Source organism: Podospora bellae-mahoneyi, assembly GCF_035222275.1.
Source record: "Podospora bellae-mahoneyi strain CBS 112042 chromosome 1 map unlocalized CBS112042p_1, whole genome shotgun sequence".
Taxonomy (NCBI): Eukaryota; Fungi; Ascomycota; class Sordariomycetes; order Sordariales; family Podosporaceae; genus Podospora; species Podospora bellae-mahoneyi.
The window spans coordinates 6,748,274-6,771,388 of record NW_026946359.1 but is presented as its reverse complement, the minus strand read 5'-3'; the positions used below and the strand labels follow the sequence as shown (position 1 = coordinate 6,771,388).

Sequence of the window (23,115 nt, the reverse complement as noted above, 5' to 3'; positions counted from 1 at the left end):
AAAGAACCCCGGGATGTGCAAATGGCGGAATTTGGAATGTGATCAGCGGTCTGTGCGCTTATCAGTCGGCAGCCGCCGTCCTTAGAACCCTGCCAGGCCTGGCCAAACACAGCCCACTATGACTCCATAGGCTTCCAACCTGTCTTGGGCATTTTCAACACCATTGTCGCCAGTCTTTATCTTGCTAAGCATCCATCACCAGCTCTACGTCTGCGCTAAGCTTCTCGAAATATAGAAGGTCCCACAGACCTGATCCTGCTTCGTCAACACACCCTTGCTAACGCAACCGTCCCACCTGCTGTCCTCGCTTCGCAGTTCTACCCCTCCTTTGACCTTCTGCTTGTGCTTCATCGCATCTGTCCCGACGCACCACGACCTAAACACTCACCATGGCTCTCCCCAAGAGAATTCAAAAAGAGACCGAGCGCCTCATGGCGGAGCCGTATGCGCCCTCCGCCTTGCGTTTACGTAGAGCTTTACTAACTTTGGCGCAACAGTGTCCCAGGCATCAGCGCCATTCCCCACGAAGACAACCTACGGTACTTTGACGTCGAGATCCATGGTCCTTCGTCTTCTCCATATGAGGGTTTGTCTCCCGTTTTTCTAGAATGAAGCTCGCAAGCATTGACCACTGTTCTAGGCGGCGTCTTCAAGCTTGAGCTCTTTCTCCCGGACGACTACCCCATGACACCCCCCAAGATTCGCTTCCTTACCAAGATCTTCCACCCCAACGTTGACAAGCTCGGCCGTATCTGCCTTGATGTGCTGAAGAGTGGGTGTTCCCGAAAACCTCGATAGTGAAGTCGGCACCATACTGACTCGGGCTCCCTTCACAGACAATTGGTCACCTGCTCTGCAAATCCGAACAATTCTCCTTTCGATTCAAGCCCTGCTCGGTGCCCCGAACCCCGACGATCCGCTTGCTGCTGATGTTGCCAAGAGCTGGAAAGAGGACGAGAAAGCAGCTATTGCGACGGCGAAGCAGTGGACTCAGCAATACGCCGTCCCGAAATAGAAAATCGGCATGAGTCCTCCAGAAAAAACAGAATAAAATAACAATACAGTTTCTTCCGCTATCCGCTATCCATACGGTGCCATCCATACAACAGAGACACGGTGAACTTGGTGGCGACGGCGTGGGATTGGGTGGAAGAGCTCTCTGGGTGTGGTGCCGATGGGCGGATTGGCATACGACCAGGTATATTTGCGATCACGAATTCACGAGCATAGGGGGGAAGAATGGGATGTTGCTGCGTCACAGGTTCTGCGTTGAATGGTGACGCTCTTGGCTATTCCTTGGGATTCTTCTTGGTGTATTTTTGCAATCATCGGAGAGCGTGTCTCGAGGCAGCGAATATCAACGATATTACTAGGACGGATAGCGACAGCTTGCACATGACGGGGCGTGTCTCTCCACAGGCTGGAATACGAGGGTAGATTGTGGGATTCATGTGCAGTGAAAGCTGGCAGCTCGATCATGGCGATAGTATCAGATATACGACGATGACTGCCCGCAGTCTCACACAGCTGCACTCGGCACAGCTCGGTAGTTGTTAATCAATTTGGGCAACGCCGTGGACACAGAACCAATCGCCTGGAACTCAGCACTGGTAGCTGCATATCGGCACCTGGGCCCCACCTTCGAAACTTTGCTCATGATGATCTCTCGGGTCTCTTTCCATCGCTCTGCAGGGTAATACGGCATTGGTGAGGTGCCACGGTCCCTTGGAGGGTGGGGACGATAACTGCTGGTCTCGGTGACCCCGCCGAGGGCTGTATTTGGGATTCTTCTGATGGTAGAAGTTGGTGAGGGCAATCCAGGTGCCTTTGGAGTCCTGTTACTCGGGATGTACAGGTAAGTAGGCCCGTAGGTTGGTAATAAACGGCAGTTGTTTTTCTTTTGCCTGCTTGAAACAAAGTTTACATCACCAATCCCAAGTCCCTAGCCGAGCCCGAGCTTACCAAGTGACAGGGCATCCCGCATTCTAGCGGAGTCCTACCAATCAATTGGAATTGACAGGTTTAGCTTGGCTCGGAGGTGCAATTCTGCAGGGCACCATCACTGATCCAGGGGTGGTGTCCCTTTTGAGCTGAGGGAGCATTCTCTCCTTCCTGTCCAGGTCCTCCTCTTTTCAACAAGGGTTCACCAGACTTTTACCTCACCATCACTTTCTCTCGGACAGCCATTCATTATCATCTGAAGGCCCTCCGGACACACACAGGTCCGGCGTGACCATCACAGTCATTCACTCGTCGTTCACTCGTTTCTCACCGGACGCCACCTCGATATTTTACGACGGTCAGCCAACAACTCGCCTGCCTGCCTGCCTGCCTGCCGGCTCTCGAACGTTGCATTTGTTTCCCGTGTCAACGTTTCGTTTCCTCCAACGCTCTCGGCACCAAAACATCCCGCGCGGCCACCCAGACAAACCGATCGCTCGCCCAGCCCACCTGTCAACACCAAACACGCTCGCTCAGGCCTTCGCCTCTTTTCCGTTCGGTTTCCAGAGCTTCTGTATCCATCACACGCCATCAATTTCTCCGACATCCCGATGTCTAGCAGTGCGAGTCGCCCCGTAGCGGACCAATCCAATTCGACTGCCCTCGCCCTTACCACTGGCGCTCGGACGATCCCAACCCTGCCATTCGGTAAACAACTTGCCCACTCGTTCACCTTCAACATATTCAACCTGCTCTGGGCGAGACCCGTCTCCGAAGACAAACCCGACATGCCATCAAAGAAGGACACCGCCGCTGCTGCGAAGCCTGCGAATGGCACTGCAACCAAGCGCTTTGAGCTTCCAGCCCTCGACCTGAAGTTTGGCGCGCTGACCGACGGAACGGACATCCCTCCGCCCCTCCCTTCGCCGATACGAGAGGAGGCCGTCCCCACGCCGCCAGACACCCCGAAAGAGGCCGTCAAGTCGAATGGCAACACAACGGCCGCCGCCGCCGCTGCTGCTGCTGCTGCTGCTGCGGCTCCTGTCCCACCCATCGCGACTACTGCCGGTGTAAAACGCCCGGCCGAAGACAATCCCGCCTCCCCAACCTTGTCGGCGCGACCCGGAAGCATACGCCGCCTCTTTAGTCGCGGGCTTTTGAACTCGGCCTATGTGGAGGGAGAGGGAGTGGAAGCGAGCAAAAGGACATCGCGGCCTCCTAGCAGGGGCGCCAGCAGTGTGGCCGATTCTCGGAAAGTGAAGCGGTCGAGTGGCTGGTTTAGCAGATTCCGGAGCGACAAAGCTCCACTTTCTCCGCCCGCGACAGACGAGAAGAAGCCCACCGGGCCCCCGCCACCAATGATCCCGGAACTGACGGAGCTCAAGTCGAGCGACGACGCCAAGGACGAGGATGGCTTTGGCAGCGATCTGTTCAAAGACATCAAATAAGCCATGCAACGCACCACAAAAACACATCAACCAACCGTCTTGGGACAGCCCTGTAAGGGACAAGCAAAGAATGGAATTTATATCCAGGAAAATTACCGTGGAAGCTAGGGGGATGGGTGAATTTGCGACATGTTGATTGAAGATACCCGGGCTCGTTTCTTTGTAAACGGGCAGTCTGAATTTGCGACTGACGATTTCATTGATGTTTACTACCCCATTCTGTCATGTTTTTCTTTCTTTTTTGTTTTTTGCCTGTCATGTCTCTCTGTTGCCTTATCTTGAGGTGTACGACTCTTTGCTTTTGATTGGGCTGGCACGCCTTCTTTTTCTGCTGGTCTATTCCTGGTTTTGTTTCACGAACACGCTCTTTTTTTTTTTTTTCCCTCTTGCACACATCAGGTTGCCAAAAGCGGGAGAACCTTTTCTTCTTCTTTCTCATGGGGAGGAGGGAGGGGAATTTGTTATTTTTGAGGACGATACATACATAGCTTTTTGACAAGGGGAGGAATGCGCAGTTTGGGGGGGAGGGGGGAAGGCTCAGAGCGCGACAACTTTACGATTTCATGGCTTTTTTCAACTTCGTTTTATACCATATTGTTAGCAGCTGAGCATAGTTATTGGGGGGTGGAATGAGAATCTGAGTTTGGGGGGTTTGTGTTCTTTCTCAACTTTTCCATGTGTATTATGATATGATTGGTATAAGAAGTGATAATCACGCCCAAGCCAAGGCGTAAGGGAGATGATTGACGGGTAGAGAGGTGAGGGAGGGAGGGATGGTGATGAAGGTCGTATCCCGCTTTGACCTTCGGGATGCATGTCATACATACAAAGAGGGGACGTGTTAAGGGGTCACGCCACTTCGGGGGCAGGGAGGCCGGATGGGATTTTTCGGTCAAATTACGGGAGCTTGCGACATATAATGGGGGTGGTATTTGTAGTTGAGATGATGTAGGTAGGCATGGGAAATTGTAAATGGAGGTTTATGATAAGATAGAGCTCTTGGGACGGGAAGTGAGGTGTGATTGGCTGGGAGCTATTGGAGCTCTGGCCGCGGAGAGAGAGAGCTCAGGCAGACGTCATCGGCTCGGGTGAGCGGTTCGGGTTTTTTTTTTTTTTGTTAGGATTGCGACGCAGCGGCTGAGCGGGTGGAAGTTGTGATAAGGTTGAGAGGGTTTGCAGATATCTGATTCAACTGACACTGCAATAGCTACTTTTCTTTGACACTAGAGTTGCACCTTGAAGCTACAGTATTCAGCATCAGTTTGGGTGCTGTCTTTCTCGAGCTCTATCCCCTGCAATTCCACGATCCACCCAGGTTCTCAGCGGGGCAGGCTGCTGTCAACAATTCACAACACACTCTCCCCAACCTCACCTCGCCCCTTTGCCGTCACTTCACCTCTCACACGGCCGTTCAATCTCACAATGGCAGCCTCCCGCCTAGCAACCAAGGCCCTCTGCCTCCCCACCAGCAAACTCCTCCGTCCGGCTCTCACCACAGCCACTCCCCGAGCGGCCCCTACCCTCACCCAAAAACGCCACCTCACCGGCCCCTACGGCTACCACCAATCCAAAGCCCTCACCTTCTCCTCCTTTGGCGAACCTATTGACGTCTTGTCGCTGCACACCCACTCCATCTCCCCCACCCTCCCCTCCGGCTCCGTCTTGGTCCGCACCCTCGCAGCACCAGTAAACCCAGCAGACGTCAACACCATCCAGGGCACCTACGGCTCCAAGCCCCCCTTCACCACCCTCCTCGGCACCGCCCAACCGTCCGCAGTACCGGGGAATGAGGCCTGCTTCGAGGTCCTGTCTGTCGGGCAGGGAGTGAAGGGTCTGGGGAAAGGGGATTGGGTTATCCCTGCCAAGACGGGGTTTGGAACTTTTAGGACTCATGCTTTGGTTGAGGAGGCGGAGGGGAAACTGATGAGGGTCGAGAGGGAGGGTTTGACGCCCGTTCAGGTGGCGACGGTGTCGGTGAATCCGTGCAGTGCGTATCGGATGCTGAAGGACTATGTCGATCTGGTTGGTCTCAGCATGCGGTGGTATCGCGAGGGGAAAGACGTCTCCGGGGGGGCGTGGTTTCTCCAAAACGGGGCGAATTCTGGGGTGGGCAGGGCGGCGGTTCAGTTTGGGAGGTTGTGGGGGTTGAGGAGTATCAACGTCGTTCGGGAAAGGGAGACACCTGAAGAGACGGAGAAGCTCAAGGAGGAGCTCACCGGGTTGGGAGCCAATGTTGTTCTGACCGAGCAGGAGTTCTTGGACAGGAGTTTTAGGGATCGACTTGGGGAGCTGACAAAGGGGGGGAAGGAGCCGTTGTTGTTGGGGATGAACTGTGTTGGGGGGAAGTCGGCGAGTGCTGTGGTGAAGGCGCTGAGTCCGAAGGGGTGCATGGTTACGTATGGCGGGATGAGCAGACAAAGTTTCCCGTTCCCGACTGGGCCGCAGATCTTCAAGAGGTTGAGGTTCGAAGGCTTTTGGTTGAGTGAGTGGGGTAAGGAGAACCCAGAGGGCAAGAAGAAGATGATTGAGGATATTTTAAACTTGATGAGGGAGGGTAAGTTCAAGGAGAGCCCGGTGCAGGAGGTGGAGTGGAACTGGGAGACGGAGGAGAAGACGCTCAAGGAGGCGGTTCAGGGGACCCTGGGCGGGTTTAGGAGTGGGAAGGGTGTTTTTGTTTTTGGGGAGACGTAAAGATCACGTGTGGCTCAAGAGACGCTGCAAATGGCACGATGGCATCACTTCCTGAACATGAATGCCACCACTATATATCTGGTTCTCCGTCCCAAAATTCATACCTAGCGCCACCTGAACACCAAATCCGTCTCTAAACTACGCCCTAAAAGCCTGCACCAGCTCATGCAACTTGTCAATCACCACTGGCACCAGCGCGTTCAGGTTGTCGTCCATGATCCTCTCCAAATGTCTAATCGCATCCTCCTCGCTCAGTTCCAAGTGAAACCTCTCCTTAACCTTCAGCACCGCCTTATCCGGCTCCAGCTTGATGTCGGGAATATTCGCGTCGACCATCAAACTGAACAAGTTCAGAATCAAGTTGCTGTTCTTCCTCAGCGCGCTATACGCCAAGAAGCAGTACTGCTTGAACTGCCGGTAATACTCCGAGTTGGACCCGCCCATGCAGTCGACCATCTCCTTGGAGAGCTTCATCGCGGGCGCAAAAGGCTTCGGGTCGCGGCCAAGGATGTACCCAAAATCGGCGTGGAAGAAGTGGCCGTCTGGAGCTAACAGCAGGTTGTCGAGGTGACGGTCACCAACGCCGAGGATGTAAGTGATCACGCAGTAGCCGGCGCACGACCGGACAAATGTATCCAGACTCTCCTTGCGCATGCCGAATGGCCCTTGGGCGTCGGGGTTGTTCTGCTTGAGGTAGGTCTGTGCCGGGTTGGCGCGGTACTTGGAGGCGATGCCCTGAAAGGTCATGGATGGCACAAACTGTGACAGGCCGGCACTCGTACCGGTGGCCAAAATCTTGTAAGGGGAGAGCTTCAGGTCGAGGTTCTCTTTCAGCAATAGGTTATCCATGAGGGTGATGATCTGGATAACGAGCTGATCCTGACGGAGGTCATCGCCGGTCTTGAACAAGATAGGGTATTTCCGACCAGAGGTGGTCTTGAAGGCCACTTTGATAGGATGTAATGATGACTTGAAGACAACTGTGTCTTCCGGAACCACGCCGCATATTTCTATCGAAGGATCCAGGGGCAGGGGAAGTGGTGGGTCGATGGTCACCAGCTCGTTTTTGGGGTCGGCCAAGAAGTGCTTGACGCGCTCTACCCTCTTCGCGATGGATTCGTTCGCCTCCTTGATTTCCCCAGAAATCTTGGAGAGGATCGCAATCCACTCAGCCTGTCGCAGCAACGTCTTTCGGGTCTCCTTCCCGTCCGGGCGCTTCACCAGCTCTGCCATGAAATCGTACGCAATCTTCTTGTAAATCATTTGAGTTTCCTCACCCTGATCCATGGAACTATCATCACACTCGACCATGAGGTACCACCAAAAGTAGTTGCCGAGTGCAAGACTGTGAACAGCCCGGGATATCAAGAATCGAGCCAAAGACGAGTCATGTGTGACCTCATGGCCAGGCTGTGTCGAGATATGTTCATATTTGAGCGCCTGGACGAGCTGAAGCAGATACAGAAGTAACTCCTTGTCGTCAGCTTTGCGCAATCGCTCAACAGCAAATGCCCGCACGGCCGAATTATCAAACGTCGGGCCAAGCAACTCCAAGGCGTCGTCAACATCAATGTCCGTCCACTTCCCGAGGACTTGAACAGCCTGCTTCGACTCGGAGTGATCTAGCCAGTTCACCGACTTGACAAACTTGGTGAGTGCCTTTTTGTTTCTTGTGAGGTGATAGCGGAATTTCCAGATGAGGTCCTTCTCCTCTGGCGAAAGCGTGTGGGTTGGCGAGTATGACATGATCACATTCAGCTCATCCCGCACCTTGGCATTTGGCTTGAGGTCCTTGTCCAGAATCCCATTACGATGCTGGCTGCGGACCAATCTGCGATGCTTACTCTCGGCGGGGTTGTCTCTTGCACCGACCTCGGGGTCATACACCCTGATCAGCCGGCCTTCGTAGCCCTCGTCGTCGTCGACGCTGATACCGGGGCCGAAATGGACCTCTGGTGGAGGTTTGAGGAGGATGTTGGATTGTGACGAGGAAAGATGCTGGAACGAAGAGATGGGTGGTGCCGGATACTCATAATCAGCAAAGACCACAGGGAAGTCGAATCTTGGTAGCTCTACGTTCAGAAAGTACCCAGATGGCTCTGGCTTCGCTTTCTCGTTCTGCGCACTGGACTTGTCATCCCGAGAAGTCTCTGTTTGCCTGATGGCTTTGGCCTTGAGAGATGACCTGGCCGTCTGAAGGCCGCGCCTCTCGAATCCACGAAAGACAAGCTGGTCCAGCCAATCCACGCGGGGAATCTCGCCCATTTCATGCTTCTTGAATAGCGTCTCCATACGATCCAACTCGGCGGCATCCTTGTCCTCGGGTGTTCCGTCTCTGGGTCGTGACCTAGGGACTAGAGCGGGGGTTGTAGTGTCGTCGTGTCCGTCCGCGTGAAGATGTCTGTAGATGTGACATTTCTGGCGACCCTTGTGTAGCTGGTTATCCTTATCGAACAGCGGCAATGTAGCCCCCCCGAAAGGAATTCTGTGACCATAAGGTCCGTCTCCCGTTGGGGAAAGGTCCCAAAGTGTTATCGCAAGGCAGGCATTCTGGGGTAAGACTGAGTATGTGACAGGTAGTTCGAGCCACTCGCCCCATCTGCGCTCGGCTCGAAAGGTCTTGAAAGATGTCTGAACAGGGACAGTCAACGGCTTGGAACCTGCCCACACCTGTACTGTGACATAGAGATCGGAAAAGGGGCTAGACGCGATGGTATCAGCATTGTTTGGAGAAGGGCGGACGGAGTGCCAGACCTTTGGTTGGATCCTATGTGTCGAAGGTTGGGATTGTCGAGGAGGGTAGAAAATAAGACAGGTGCCTCTTCACCTTCGAGGTTTATGCTACACCACTCTCTATCAGCACATTGCGCGCCCATGATAGCAAAGTAAAAGCAACAGAAACATCGGCGCAACCCACATACGAATCCTGACGGGGTAATCAAGCGAGTCGGAGCTGGCAAACGAGAAGGGCTCCATTTCGACAACGACGAGAGTAACGGAGAGCTCGCGGTCTCTCTCTATTCCATCAGCTCGCCTCTCTGATTAGAACGCTAGGAGACCAAAGCGCAACTTTGTCTTTGCATGGCGATGGAATCACTTGTTGCGCAAACGGGTGGCAGCAGCTGCAACGTCACGCTGTAAGAAGCCCCTCGGTGGGCAAACGCCCACTAAAAAGAACCCTGTCGCCTCCAGCTCACAAGCTCTGCCCCACTTCTCCAGCTGGACCAACACCCCACTTCAGCTGCCTAAACTTTCCTTGGCGAGCAATCGCGTCTTCCCACTCCTTAATGCGTCTTCCAGCTTCAGATATACCACCTCCCCTCTTCAGTTCCCGCTACCAGTCCACCTCAACTTTCACTTACCGTTCAATAATTGTAATAAATACTATCCTTGCTTTCGCTCAAGCTTCACCTAACTCACCACATTCGCCGTATCGTCGGCTTAATCTTGGATCCCATCTCTAGCAAAATGGACGACCGCAATCATCTTGCCGTCCGTGGGCGAGGTAAAGAGAACGAGCCCCCAACAAGAAGCTCTCGGAAACGTACATCTGATATTGGCGGCGACCCATCGACCAGCCGTCGCAGAATTAGAGAGCCATCAGTACAAGCGGACCACGGCGATGGGGATGAGTACGACCCGGAACAGCCAATGCAGGAGCGTCGCCAGATCCAACGGTCTATGCGGGAGACATGGAGAGAATTAAAGGAGAATCAGGACCGACTTATCGGAGAGGATCACAATCCGTTGATTCGCATACTTGATAAGCAGGACGCGACCCTGGTTAGGGTCAAGCAGACCAATGAGGCGGCAATTGACGCCAGGGTCCTAGTCTCGATCGCAGACATGAGTGTCAAGCGAGCACAGAAGGTTGGACAAGGAAACGTCGGCGGTCTCGACTTGGATGAATTTATATCTAAGGCTTCTACGTTTATGCGGAACGGCGGTGGTATCGAGAACGACGAGGCTGCCGAGTTATCAAACACCCAAAGAAGGAGGAGACAGCCTCGTGGAGCTCTGGGCAGCGACGAGGAGGATATCGGCGACGAAGGCGACATGGCCAACTGGACACACCTCGGTCGCTACGCCGCGATACCAGCCATCCTTAGGCCTCCTGTGCCAGGGTTCCTGTTGGGGCCGCTTTCGATAGAGAAGAAGGCCCGAAAGGTCACCAAACGGTCAGCGCCTTTCAAAGTCAGCAATCTTATAGAGGTACGACCTCAGGAACTCCGGGCAGAAGACCTCAAGCGAAATACTAGGAACGATCTTCCCTCCATTTGCAAGAACATCCTGGTCCGGCTGGAAGCCCATGAATCAAAAGCTCAGGACTTGGCCCGAGAGAAGTGCAGACAACTTGAGACGGACCGTGGGACTGAACTCTCGGAAGAGCAGTTGCGGCAGGTGATGGATGGGCTTGGTCTTAACGGCAGTGGCAATGTGGATCTGTTACGCTTCGTAATCAACCCACATTCGTATGGCCAAACAGTAGAGAACATGTTCTACGTCAGTTTCTTGCTGCACGAGGGCAATATCGAGCTCAAATTTGACGGCAATGGCCTGCCAGGTATTGGTACGTGACAACCTTGAAGCCTTGCGCGGACCGTGAAAGATGCTGACACTGAGTGACAGTGCCGTACAAGGTACGAGATGACGAGGCCGAGTCGGCATCACGAGCCAGAGCGCCTACGAGACATCAGGCTATCATGTCAATCGACATGGAGATGTGGAGCGCTATCATCGAGGCTTTTGGCATCAAGCAACCTATAATACCACACCGTCAAGAAGAGGACCAGACTGGACCTGGCGCACGTGGTTGGTATTATTGACGCGACATTGAGTGTGCTGAGGGTTTGCAACACCAGAGTTGTGGACGATTTTTGCTGTGTGGTACGTATGGAGGAAGAGCTATGGCTTTGGAGATTCCTGGCCGTGTAATTAGTTACCAGTAAGTTGCCCGTGTTTGGTTAGCCGCTTTGGTACAGCTACTTACAATCTGACCGGTATCGGCGGGGGAAGTGTTCTTTGTTTTAGTTGTTCGAGTGGAAAGCTCTGGGCCTGCATCCGCAAGCATCTACAGGCCCAAAGTCTTTGTCTGTAACGCGATGATGTCGCGAAACTTGGGCGGCAAAAAGACCGCAACGCTTCTTTGTCCAGTTGCTCCGTTCATTGTGCAGTCCACCAGTTTCCCGTGTTTGTTCGGTGCTGCTTGATATGAAGCTCCTCACCTTCGCTCTCGCAAATGTCACCGTGTTTTGTTTTCTCGGTACGAGTTATTTGGTTACCAGCCGCCTGCTTATTCTACACGTCTACAACCAGCAAAAAGCTCTGCGACAATGTCTGGGGACCACCATGACTCGCAAGCCCTGGAAGCGCGCGCTTCACCAGAGATGGGAACCATGAGCACCCCCCCACGCCGGCCAGCTCGACCTAGGCGTCCAAATGCCAGAGAATCCGAGAGCATATATAAAATTAGGTATTCCTATGATCCTTGGAACCTCAGCTCGTGGAGCAAAGCCGGGGAGTCAAGGCTCAGCGAGCTGCTGGCCACTGCCACCGATCCTCCTATCGAGGGCTTCTGGAAAAGTATAAAAGCAAGCAAGGTGGTTGGCAAATGGTTTGACTGCAACGATAATGAGCCTATTGTTGCGTGCTTCAGATTTCTCGAACTAGACTACGACCGTGCGATCAAAGGCTGGATGAACACTCTGCGAAGCGGGAGCGTTATGTGTAAAAAGCTGACGGATATGCGGGTGGAACGGGACGTGTTGAGGGAACAGAATTCAGTGTTGATCAACAAAAACAACCACCTGAAGGACCAAAACAAAGAGGCCGAGGATCTCATCGGATATTTGGAGGACATGAACCATGACTTGGAGGACCAGGTCAAGGACCTGACCCAACAACTGAGAGTCAAACAGGTCGAGAATCGGAGGTTGAACCAGACTCTAAGCAGTAGGAAGAGTCTGCACACAACTCCTGGCGGCACCGTGATCGAAGACGGCCGGGTTGTCCACACTATGAGCGACGATATTGCGAGAAAAGAACGGGACGATTACTTGGCAAATATCACCCGTGCCGAAAACAAAGCAGAAGCGGCGCAAGCCAGGGTCGGGGAACTGGAAGAAAAGGTTGCGCGACTCAGGGCTGCTCTCGAGGCTATCAACCCAGCGGCCGAGCTCACTTCAACGGGTGCCATCGAATCTGCCACAGTGACTGCCGCTGGTCTCCAAGCGCAAAAGGCGCAATATGAAGAGTGGATGAAGGAGCTGAAGGATGAGAACGCCGTGTTGAAAGCCGAAAATGAAGATATCAAGGCCGCCAGTAACCACCTGGAAACTGCCATGCAGGTCTTAAGAGAAGGGAATGAAGAAACCCTCAAGATGGAGAAGGAGAAGGTGCAAGCCGAAATTCGGCACTTGCGGGATATGCTGTCAGAGCAGCGGTCAGAGATGTCTGGGAAGCTTCAAAAGAAGGAACAAGAATTGAAGGACCTTTGGGAACAGTACGACAGAGTCAAACGGCGAGCCGAGGAGTTGGAAAAGAAGGTCAGGCGGCTCGAGGTTGACAGCGACAACCAGATCAATCAAATTCGCCAGCAAGTGGAGAACTTCGGCAGGGCGAGCAGAGCATACATTCCCCAGCTCAACAGGCTTGACCAGTTGATCAACCAGACCGAAGCGAACCTAGATCAGCATCGTGAGAGTGCGGAAAAGGCCAAACCGATCCTGGAACAGGCCGGCAAACTCAAGAATAACCAGAGTCCGTCTCCCGAGACTGTGAGCGGGCTGGCCGATCTGGTCAACTCCATGTACGATGTGTTCAACAGCCCGGCGAAAGACAAAGAGGAGCAGGAGCCGGGCCTAAAGGAGGCAAAAGAAACTCGTGATGCGGCTCGGAACATGATCAAAGAGCTGGCAGGGCTCAACGAGATGCTTCTTGGGTGGCGGTCTCGCGTGCGGTCCGGGCTTGGGTCGCCTACTGCTCTGAGGCACGAGGGAGATATGATTGCATCCAGCATTGAACGGCTACAGCATCAGTACCGACGGAAAGACACTGCGGAGAAGGCTTCCAGGCGCAAGCCCGAGCCTGTGACTCCTTCAAAGAAGCCAAGGGAAGAACAGTCGCCGCTGATAACGGGCAAACGTGTGACGCAGAGGAAGGCACCGCCTAACCTAGTTTTCGTGGACGAGCCTGAGAAGGATGCACCGGGTGAGTATCCCATCTCCCATTCGACAGGTTATATGTACTGACATCGAGAAAACGGGGGATCCAGAGACACCTCCTAACTCTTATCCATTCGAGCATGAGATAAGCAGCGTTCATGCTGCGAATCTTGCAAAGCTCGAAGCGGTCATACGCGCGTCTGAGGAGAGGAATTCTCCATCGCCGAAGGGTGCTCTTTCATCCCCACCCCGGGAGCCGCAGTCACGCGGCGATGCTAAGAAGTCTCCAGAGGCTCCGAAGCCCTCAGTGCCCAAGGAATCCCGTGCCAAATCACCTTCCATAGCTTTTGGTGGCTCCTCCCCCTCAACTCCCCGTGGTCCTGAAGAGGATTTCCCGTTCGACGATCGTTTCAACCCTGATCTATACAAGGTACTTGAAGGGTTCATCACAATCTTGGGACACGTCACTATGGTTACCGATGAAGACAATCGAAAGCCAGACAACTCATTCCTGAAACCCTTGCTCCAGCGATACGAGCCAGAGATGAAGACGGCTTTAAAGAAAGTTTTCGAGGTCACCGGGCAGCCCCCTTATACTCTTCTCGCCCCCACTAGCCGGAAGGAGCACGAGCTTTTCTACGTTTGTAGAGCATACAAGGAATTTCAGTTATGCGTCAACCCGGACTGGGACGCGGCCCTGTGCTTGAACTGGTTGCAAGAATGCAAACAGGGTATCGCCTCGCAAATCGAGGCCTGGAAGGGCACGATAGAATATGAGCGCTATCTTACGTCCAAGTTCGCGGATGCTCTGGAGGTGGTGATCAAGAGACACGAAGAAGGAGACGAGCTGAGAACCAGGTATAATGAGCTTGAGACGGAACTGCTGGGAACGAAACTTTCGACAGAGGAGGAGTTCTACGTCGACGGCTGCGTAAAGCGACATCTGGACAGCGGCAGAAGCGCAGACTATTTTGAGGATCTGGTATGGGAGGTTGCCCCAGTCATCAAGCGTGAGGTCAAGTTGAGTGGGATCACCAACAAGCTCGAGAAATGGGTCAATGACTACAGCGAATGGGTGGACGATGTTTTCAAACCTGATTATATTGAACCGCTCAAGCAGCTGATCAAGACACTCAAGAAGAAGATCGCCGACAGGAATGACATGGACGATAAGATTCTACTTGAGGCCCGTGTGAGACGACTCAAGAAAATTCTCCGTCACGACCCTGTCGAGGACCTGTCTCTCAAAGACACGCTCAAGTCGCCGCTCGAAGTCGTCACTACCAACATCCTCGTCAACCAGGATGCTGTTGAAGATCAATACGCCACCCGCCGCCGGCGTATTGAGTCTCTGATTCGGGAAAAGGTGATGCATCTTTACTCTACCAAAACCCACAGCAAACACGCCGAGGCGGCTTGTTTCTGCTCCCTGCTCAAGTACTTCGCGCCAAAGCTGTATTACAATGCCCTCAGTGACGGCTGTTGCGGGCATGGTCAGATGGTGACCGTCATTGAAGAGGGTACCAACGCGGAAACGCAACCAGTGAAGCCCGACGACCCTTCACTGGCGAGCAACCGCACGTCAAGCCGACGAAGCCGCCGCACTTGTCAAGGCCACCACGGCCATGGCGTCTTTTCCGCCTCCACCACCGTCCCCACAGTCATCTGCCATATCTTGACATCCTTCCTCTGGGTCATCCTCTTTGCCCTCTTCGCCCCAGCAGAGTTCTACTCCACCATCCTCCTCATCCTCACCACCCCCTTCGACATGGTTGGCTACGCCTTTGCCTGGGTGAAATACTTGTTCAGGTACATCCACTGGCGCTTCTTCCCCAAAAATTACGCCGAAAACCACCACCCCCCTACCTTCACCCCTCCTACCTTCACCCCTCCTACCTTCAACATCCCTTCCCCCCCCACCAGCCCGACCAAAGTCCACCCCTCCCGTCCCAGAACCCCCACCATCGTCCCGAGTCCGAGGAGTGAACGCTCATCCCCACCGCGCCGCCTCTCCACAGCATCGTACATCCCCTCCCTGGACTCCTTCTCCAACCCCTTCAGAAGAGCCTCCGCTTCCGACGTGGACGAGAGGTCAGAAAGTACCGAATTTCCCATGCGCCGCGATGGCGGTCCTCCGCCCAAGCCAGAGCCACAAGCGAAGACGGAAGAAACACCCCCAGTCGACCCCTTTGCCTTCCGGAAAACCCCCACCCCCGCCCCCTCTGTTGCCGACGATGCATCCTTTCCTCCCCCCCCTCCCAGACCGGCACCCTTTAAGTTATCTACCCATACTGCTTCCCCCGCCTCGCTTATCATTTGCCTGTCTATCCTCACGACTGTTTTCTCCTCGGTGCTGTATCTAGCGCTGGACCAAGAACGGCGGATCTGGCTGTCAAATAACAACTGGAGGAGGGCATTTGTCAATGATATGCTCGAGCCGTTTGCTAGCAAAAATACGAGGGCGGCGGCGTGGGCAAACTGGGGGGTGCTCGCGTTTCCGGTCAGTGCCCTGGCCAGGGCGGTGAACAGAGTTTTTGTGAGGTGGTGGCCGAGGTGGGCGAGCGTTGTGCCGTGGGATACGGAGTGGGCGGTGGTGGATATCACCCGGGCTGACAGGACGGGGGTGAGCGGGGTGAGTGAGCAGAGTCCTGGGTTGCTAAGAGCTTGATGGAAAGCTTTTCTTTTTGTACGGGTCTTTTTTGGAGTTGGGGAATGGAGTTTGATGTCATTTGTTTTGGGTTTTGTCACTGTTTGATGGAAGTGGCTTTTACCAAAGATTATGGCAACTATTAGCTTCCCTTTATATCAAATCATCACTGTGGCATTTTTACATTGGCATCTTCTTCACCACCGCCCTCCTTTTGACCTTGACATTCTCGCCCCCATTATTCGACCCCGAGGCCAGAAGGGTGCCCTACCAACAACACAATGTTAGCCCCTGTTCTCACGTCCAAAATATTGTGTTCCGCGTAGGTAGGTAGGAAACTTACCCTCTTGCCAATGACATCCTCCCACCCGTCCTCCAGCTCCCTGACGGTTAAACACCGAATCTGGTTTTGAGTTTGTTGCTGCTGGTGGTGGTGGTGATACCCACCCTGTAACACCTGACCGCCTTGAATCTTTCCCTCATCTCGCGTTGGAGACCCTCCCCCGGCAGAGATGATCACCATCTGCATCTTTGCCGCGCTGTCGTCATCCCTGCTCATGATACCGGTTCCTACACCCCCGTTCCTTGCCGGTCCTGCTAGGATCAGCTTCCTTGGGTTGGGGCGTCTGGCTTGTGGTGCGGATGAGATGGACTGTTTGTCCCAGCGCCAGCCGACGCTGTCGATCCTGGTTGTTGAACAGAGGTTTGTCAGAGAGATGTGGATGGTTCAAAGTGATATTGGGCGGGAAGTGGAGGGCGGGGGGTTGTGCCGGTTGAAAAGGGGGGACGGGGGGAACGTGGGAATGTGGAATTGTGTCAAAGGGGTAAATGTGCCAGTGTGTGTTTAAAGGGGTAATAATGAGCGAAAGGAACCAGAAGTGCAAGTGTTTTGGCAGGAGCAACGCTGGGTGAAGGGCCATGGTGGGAAGGAGCCACGGCTTGAAACAGCACTGGCGGAAGGGGCCACACATGAATGTGGGAAGGAGCCAGCCACACATGAATGTGGGAAGGAGCCAGCCACACATGAATGTGGGAAGGAGCCAGCCACACATGAATGTGGGAAGGAGCAAGGGTGAGGGGAGCAAACGGCAGGAAGGAACCAGCTAGTCAGGCTGGGAACTGGAAGGAACGAACGCTGGCATACCAAACCTCGCAACACACGCCCTTGGTGATGTTATACACCGGTACCCCTTTATGCCCCACCAGCAACGGTACATCGCTTCTCAGCCAGACCTTGTCCCCCTTTTCACTCGGCCAAGGGCTGTCAGACTCCACAATTCCATGGCAGTATGACCGACGCTCAAAAGGCTGGGTCACGATGAGCGAAGAGATGGAGATGTAGGCGACGTGGTTGTCGCGAGTTCCTCCTCTTGCTCGAGTGATGATATGGCTGGGTGGGAAATCGGCAGTCAACGAAGAGAGAATGTTGATCGGGGATTCGAGGTGGTGGTGCTCATTGCTGGGGCTTTCGAGGGTGTAGCAATAGACTCGAATTTCAAAGGGTGACATGGCGAGAATGTGTTTCAAAATCAAACAGGGATCCAATAGCAGGATATCACCAGAATAAAAAAAAACAAGATCCCACCCAGAAAGGATATGTGTACCAGAGAGGCTGGATGGTCCAGAGAAAACGGGAACTGACAGGCAGCATGGCCATGATGGGGCATATTTATAACACGAGTGCGGTACCCGACATGGCACACGACATGGAAAAATGCAAGAGCGGGAAGATGGCGTCAGGAGAGTCGAGATGGATTGATCTAACAGCTGCGTTTTCCTGACTCAATCATGCACGCCTGCATGACGAGGGCGTATGTGGCTGACCCTTCGGCTCGTTATGTGTGTGTGCCGTTAGACCATCTACATCGGAAAAAGATCTATCGTACAGCCCAGGCTAGATTTTACACTGGCGTTGTGCTGTTGTTGATATTTTTTTTTCCCCTTCAGAGCCAATCCTTTCCAAGCTGGCTGTCCATCAGGGTGTCTTGGTTGGCTTATCATCTGCCGGAGGTGATGCCGGTAATCCATCTTCTGGTTTCTTGGGCAGATCCATGTTGAGCTGCTTTGCCATCCACTCGACGAGCTCCTTCTCGGCTTCCTTGTCCTCCTCACCTCCCATGGCCGAGCTGATGGACCGGGCCATGGAGTACTGCGAGGCTTGTCTCAGCTCTTCCAGAGTCGAGATGTTGAATGCCCACGACAACCCTCCCACAAACATGATGCCAAAGGCCATGGTATTCAGAGTTGCATAGTTCAGGGCGGTGAAGGCAATCAAGGGATCCTTCTTCAACGGCTGCGACGGCAGCGCTATTGGGTTGGATGAGTAGTACTTGAGCCGGGACATGATCATCTGCCTGGCAATGGCCCGTCTTGTGACGAGGATGGAGAGGGCCAGAAAGCCACCGCCGGCGGCCATCAAGCCCATTTGCCGGAGCGAGCGTTCCGAAAAGACAGGGGGGTATGGCGGCCGCTCATAGGGCTGGCTTAGTCTCGGTGATGTAGCTGGCGCCGTAGCTTTGTGTGATGGCGGTGTCGGTGCGGATGTGGGCACCGGTTGTGGGCCAGTGGGGCTTGCCGTTGAAGGCACCGCTGTTGCTGTTGTTGTTGCTGATACATTGAGCTTCTGGTGTTTCTTTGCCTGTTCCGAGGCTGGCTCGACACCGAGCAGCTTACTGGCGAGGAAACTGAGGAGCGGCATCTGGGAGCGGAAGAAGGCGAAAGGAGAGACGGACCGACAGCCCCAGAAAAAGAATGGACTCAGCGTCGCGATTTGTCGATATGGTGTGGATGTGAGTTCTGAAAAGCTGTCGTTGGAGCTTTGGAAAAGATTGGTCTGATGTCTCGGAATGTCTTGGCCTGTCATTGGCCGGCGCTGTCACCCCCTGTTCCCTGGCCGTGCTATTCGCGGGGCGATGCATTTAACGTTATCGAGGCGCCTTGGCGCACCCGCTGGAATCGACCTCAGATCGACCTCGTTCGTGAACTATGGCACCAGTAACAAGGGTACGAGCATCTCACCACTCTCGTCGGTTGTCGCTTTGGTCGCGGCACACCCCAGGTACACATCTCTCCCCCCTCTCTCTGAGACAATTGACACGCCACAAGCTGCCAGGCATATCCCATCCCCCAATAGGATGTTCCCCTGCCGTTCCTCCTGTCAGTCAACGAACAGTGTCACCAACTAGAGCCACCTGCAGTCTCAGAGGCTGAGAAGTGAGACATGCTTGGGTAGACCAATGGTCCGGAACGGGACATCCTTGGAAAACTGGGAAGCGCGCCGGGTTGCTACATGCATGCCGCTGGTCAGATATCAGACGACATGCTAATGCAGACAGCAGCCATCTCGGACAAGCAATCGCCATAACGACACCGAAGACACTCTACCAGCCAATTACTATCACCCAACTGTCAGCCATTGTCTCTTGACTTGACGTGTCACCTTCATTGGCACGGCACTAGAGGAAGCCAATCCGTCTGCCACCGTCCACTACTGTCCATCATGGGCAAAGACAAGCACCCCAAGAAGCAAACCCCCTCTTCCTCCCCCGCCGCCGCCACCACCACCGCCAAACAGACGCCCCCTGACTGGCCGGTGTTCAGACCGCCTCTACCGGTAGTCAGCCTCGACTTTGATTCCCCGATCCAGGACAAAGTCGTCGTCCTCCGGTCATTCTTCCCCAAGAACCTGTGCCGTGACTATGTCTCGTTCCTGCGGACCCTTCCCCTGACTACAACCCCAGGCAAACCCAAGCGGGGGATGGCCGTCAGGGTAAATGACAGGTTCCAGGTCCAGGACCCACTCTTTGCAGAAAGATTATGGAGCGAAACCGGGCTGAAGGAGGCCGTTCTGGACAATCCGGATCTGGCTCGTTTGTGGTGAGCCTCTGTGAGACATGGCCTAGAATATGATGTGATACTGACATGCGGTGAATCAGGGGAGGGGAAGTCGTAGGGTTGAATCCGAATATCAGAGTGTACCGGTACACGCCTGGACAGTTTTTTGATGCGCATTGTAAGTCATGTCATGCATATATTTCCCATCCAAATCCTGGTCCAATCGCCAGTTTTTCCCACACAAAGAAAGGGTCATCATCTAGTGAGACATGCACGAACCGAGTTCGCCTAAAAGATCGACACAACCGCATATCTGTCGTTTCTTTTTCCATCTCGAACCACAAACGACGATCACCACATCATATCCAAGACAATCACCACATCATCACAACCTCTTCTCCCTGTCATCGGACTTCGGAGCCGCTCTTGGCCAGACCCTTGAGAAAGTTGACTGACAGCACTTCCCAGATGACGACTCAAACAACCTAGCCCTTTCTACCCCTGAGAACCCCTCTCTACCAGTCAAAACCACCTGGACCCTTCTCCTCTACCTCACCTCCTCCACCGACGGTTGCGTAGGAGGCGAAACAGTGTTCTACCCAAACGATCGACAAACCAAGAAAGAAGCCATCCCCATCAGCCCTGAGACGGGCATGTTGTTGTTACATAAACACGGCGACGATTGCATGCTCCACGAAGGAAAAGAAGTCACGGCAGGGGAAAAGTGGATTCTAAGGAGTGATTTGTGTGTGAGGCGATAGTCTTTCTACTTGCTTGTTTGCCCTGTCTTCAAACACGATCTATACAAAACTTTGTCCCCATGACCCTGTTTTCATCAGGGGCACTAACCCGTCCTGGCCCTCCTCGTCCCCATCCCAACATCCTGCCCGTCTGCAGCCTCCCCCGCAGAAGACAAAAGCGTCAGACCGGCGCCCTTGACCGTAGTCTCGCAGAAAGTATACCCCCCCCCCCCCCTCCCCGCTAGACACCACTGCGTGACGATTATTGTGCCCAGCCCCGGTGTTGCTCCCTCCTCCCTCTCCTCGATCACGTATTTCCACCGCCTCCGATCCCCCTTGTCCATACCCCGGAAAAGTATCTGAAAAACTCCCTTGCATCATAGCACACGAATAAAATCATCACTATGAGGCCCGCAAGGACGAGCTCAACGAGGATAAGACCGGAGACCCACTTGATAGCGACACAAGGGGGGGGGAAGGGGGGGGTTGGTGTACCAGTGTTCGCTGGGAATTACGTCTATGACGGGGGAGGATGGTGTAGTAAAAGCAGGACCCTGGAGGTTGGGTGAGTTAGTTTGCCTGGTAAAAGTGGGAAGTGGTGGAGAGGACGTACACTCTGTTGCGAATATGAACAGGCTTAGGCATACCCAGGGGCACCACCAGGTGAGGATGCTGATATGAGCATGAAAACGTCTTCTTCTGTAAAAGGGCCGATCATTTTGGTAGGGATTGGAGTTGGGGGTGGGGAGGGCTGAGTTGACTGGGAGGGTTGAGTTGACTGGGGGGGTTGGGTTGACTGGGGGGGGTGCCAAGGTGAGGGTGGGCTGGTGTAGGCGGTTGGGTTGTTGGAGATGGGCGTTCGAGAAGCCAAGTTTGTAGGGAAGTGAGACTTGAAGGGTGCGACATGTTCTAGGCGGTCAAGGTCTGGTATCTATCAACTGTTTATGCGGTTGGTGTTGATTGTTTGCTTTGCGGCCGAAATCTGCTGCGTTCTGGCATGTGTGGTGTTCTGCTGACACTGCCAGGTGCCGTCTTTGAGTAGGTTTCAGATAAAAAGGACAGCTGAATGAGATTCTTTTGATTGATAAAAAGTGCCTCGGTTTCCAACTACCTCGAGAATTTCAATCTTAATCGAACGGGACACGACACGGCGGTTTCTATTCTATAGCAGCCTCCTCCCCCTGGTATTCAGTCGACCGGGTAAGCAGGCGGCGGGCCTTTTGGGGGCGAACTGTCAGCCCCTGCCATTCCCATCTCGATGTTGGCCTGGTGGCTATTGGCCACGGAATTTGAACTGGGAGCCAAGTAAACCAGATCGGGGTATCTCGGCAACGTACCGTTCAGGTGGGGTATCCGGAAGCAAGCGTTCATCCTCTAGGCGATGTGGTCGGACACAGTCTGGAACGGGATCGGTTGGTTTATCGGGAGGGCTCACTCCTGGCCATGGACACGAGCAAGACACAGAAGATGTAGAATACCATCCAACCGAAGATGGAGAGGACGATTATCTCGCTGACCACCATTCCGCCGTGATAAAGATGTTGATGAGGTGGGCTTATGAACGGTGCTTTAGGGTAGATGTTGCGGTGTCGTAGTTGTTGAGGAAGAAGTGAGTCCCTAGTTGGTGACTTCGAGACGTGCTAATGCTGTGGGTGTTGAGATCCGGATAGCTAGTGGACTAATTCGAAACCAAGCATAGCCCCGTCAACTGTGCTCAACATAACAAGGATCCCATTGAATCAATTTACGACAGGTGATTAGCAGAATACCAAGCGATTCTATTACAAGAAGACCCTCGTCGATCTTTCCACCAACTACAACTTCGAACACGCCAGCACAAGTCCTGCCTTGTTCAAGATGACACTCAACGCAACCAGCCTCGTTCAAGATGACACTCAACGCAACCAGCCTCGTCGGTAGGTCGGTCTCGGGCTGGCATCACCATCATCACAACAACGATACCCACCACAACACCACTGGACCACCAAACGCCACACCTGGAGCATGGAAATAGAGTGCGGGCAGGGCAGCTTACCTTGATCAAGCTATCTGCAAAGTTTCCGTGCCATACTTGCTCTTGGCAAATACCTCACGTGCCGGATTCGTTGCAACATGAAGAAGAGCTCCTCCTGCCATGACTAGAACGATAAAGCCGTGGCTCTTGAGCGGTTATTGATCTTAAATGCTGCTACTACGGTAAAGCTCTGTCGCCAGTACAGTGCCTGCCCCGTGCCTGTTTCACCCTCGGCGGCTTCGAAGAAGAGCTTGACTCGATCGGAGATCCTCTTCTTCCTCATCCTCTTCATTTTTGTTCTCGACAGTTCAACGCAGTGATGACGGTTTGGTTATGGGAGGTCCGGAGCTTTGGGTAGACAGCAGTGCGGCTTTGGGACCTGCGGGCAGGTTCCTGACCGTCTCCGGGTCTGAATCATGACTGCGCAGTAGATAGGGCGCAAAAGCGCGAACCAGGAAACAATCCGCCAGAACAAGTGCGCTTCTTTTCCTTTTCTACGTTGAGATATATACCGTCTAATTGTTTGTGCGACGGCGTTAGTAAGTAGTTTCTCGAGGAAGTCTAGCTGGCAAGTGAAGGGGTTATGAACATGTTCCGTAACAAATCCTAAGAAGAGGACGGAGTCTCTGTTGATGCC

At 53.8% G+C, this 23,115-nt stretch overlaps 9 protein-coding genes across 9 annotated transcripts; 6 read left to right on the top strand and 3 right to left on the bottom strand.

Annotated features, from left to right (window-relative positions):
* Positions 1–95: 95 nt before the first annotated feature.
* Positions 96–1,015, top strand: QC761_120060 (uncharacterized protein; the record flags this gene model as incomplete). Its single annotated transcript, XM_062875288.1, has 4 exons — positions 96–442; positions 498–586; positions 641–772; positions 837–1,015. The coding sequence occupies exons 1-4, from the start codon at positions 390–392 to the stop codon at positions 1,013–1,015; spliced, it is 453 nt and encodes a 150-aa protein (XP_062738534.1). The 5' UTR covers positions 96–389.
* Positions 1,016–1,793: 778 nt separating this feature from the next.
* QC761_120050 (uncharacterized protein) lies at positions 1,794–3,389 on the top strand (the record flags this gene model as incomplete). Its single annotated transcript, XM_062875287.1, has 2 exons — positions 1,794–1,855; positions 2,243–3,389. The coding sequence occupies 2 exons, from the start codon at positions 1,794–1,796 to the stop codon at positions 3,387–3,389; spliced, it is 1,209 nt and encodes a 402-aa protein (XP_062738533.1).
* Positions 3,390–4,811: 1,422 nt separating this feature from the next.
* Positions 4,812–6,080, top strand: ETR1 (mitochondrial 2-enoyl thioester reductase; the record flags this gene model as incomplete). Its single annotated transcript, XM_062875286.1, has 1 exon — positions 4,812–6,080. One exon carries the CDS (start codon positions 4,812–4,814, stop codon positions 6,078–6,080), a length of 1,269 nt encoding a protein of 422 aa, XP_062738532.1.
* VPS34 (Phosphatidylinositol (PI) 3-kinase) lies at positions 5,114–9,203 on the bottom strand. The gene is made up of 3 exons (XM_062875285.1): positions 8,998–9,203; positions 8,835–8,921; positions 5,114–8,781 (listed from the first exon to the last, which is right to left on the bottom strand). Exons 1-3 carry the CDS (start codon positions 9,054–9,056, stop codon positions 6,219–6,221), a joined length of 2,709 nt encoding a protein of 902 aa, XP_062738531.1. The 5' UTR covers positions 9,057–9,203; the 3' UTR covers positions 5,114–6,218.
* QC761_120020 (uncharacterized protein) lies at positions 9,117–10,906 on the top strand (the record flags this gene model as incomplete). Its single annotated transcript, XM_062875284.1, has 3 exons — positions 9,117–9,217; positions 9,387–10,650; positions 10,710–10,906. The coding sequence occupies exons 2-3, from the start codon at positions 9,549–9,551 to the stop codon at positions 10,904–10,906; spliced, it is 1,299 nt and encodes a 432-aa protein (XP_062738530.1). The 5' UTR covers positions 9,117–9,217; positions 9,387–9,548.
* Positions 10,907–11,413: 507 nt separating this feature from the next.
* QC761_120010 (uncharacterized protein) lies at positions 11,414–15,955 on the top strand (the record flags this gene model as incomplete). The annotated part of the gene is given in 3 exon segments (XM_062875283.1): positions 11,414–13,289; positions 13,354–15,124; positions 15,140–15,955. The coding sequence occupies 3 exon segments, from the start codon at positions 11,414–11,416 to the stop codon at positions 15,909–15,911; spliced, it is 4,419 nt and encodes a 1,472-aa protein (XP_062738529.1). The 3' UTR covers positions 15,912–15,955.
* On the bottom strand, positions 15,767–17,399 carry QC761_120005 (uncharacterized protein; the record flags this gene model as incomplete). The annotated part of the gene is made up of 3 exons (XM_062875282.1): positions 15,767–16,157; positions 16,234–16,576; positions 17,035–17,399. The coding sequence occupies 3 exons, from the start codon at positions 17,397–17,399 to the stop codon at positions 16,071–16,073; spliced, it is 795 nt and encodes a 264-aa protein (XP_062738528.1). The 3' UTR covers positions 15,767–16,070.
* A 466-nt stretch (positions 17,400–17,865) lies between these two features.
* Positions 17,866–18,588, bottom strand: QC761_120000 (uncharacterized protein; the record flags this gene model as incomplete). Its single annotated transcript, XM_062875281.1, has 1 exon — positions 17,866–18,588. The coding sequence occupies one exon, from the start codon at positions 18,586–18,588 to the stop codon at positions 17,866–17,868; it is 723 nt and encodes a 240-aa protein (XP_062738527.1).
* A 234-nt stretch (positions 18,589–18,822) lies between these two features.
* QC761_119990 (uncharacterized protein) lies at positions 18,823–20,523 on the top strand. Its single transcript, XM_062875280.1, has 4 exons — positions 18,823–18,948; positions 18,996–19,766; positions 19,826–19,902; positions 20,193–20,523. The coding sequence occupies exons 2-4, from the start codon at positions 19,390–19,392 to the stop codon at positions 20,483–20,485; spliced, it is 747 nt and encodes a 248-aa protein (XP_062738526.1). The 5' UTR covers positions 18,823–18,948; positions 18,996–19,389; the 3' UTR covers positions 20,486–20,523.
* Positions 20,524–23,115: the final 2,592 nt, after the last annotated feature.

Coding starts and splice junctions, on each gene's coding strand:
- QC761_119990 (XM_062875280.1), top strand. CDS start 19,390: ATGGGCAAAGACAAGCACCCCAAGAAGCAAACCCCCTCTTCCTCCCCC. Junction 19,767..19,825: donor CCGGATCTGGCTCGTTTGTG/GTGAGCCTCTGT, acceptor GCGGTGAATCAG/GGGAGGGGAAGTCGTAGGGT. Junction 19,903..20,192: donor ACAGTTTTTTGATGCGCATT/GTAAGTCATGTC, acceptor AGCACTTCCCAG/ATGACGACTCAAACAACCTA.
- VPS34 (XM_062875285.1), bottom strand. CDS start 9,056: ATGGAGCCCTTCTCGTTTGCCAGCTCCGACTCGCTTGATTACCCCGTC. Junction 8,922..8,997: donor TACCCCGTCAGGATTCGTAT/GTGGGTTGCGCC, acceptor AGAGTGGTGTAG/CATAAACCTCGAAGGTGAAG. Junction 8,782..8,834: donor CACATAGGATCCAACCAAAG/GTCTGGCACTCC, acceptor CATCGCGTCTAG/CCCCTTTTCCGATCTCTATG.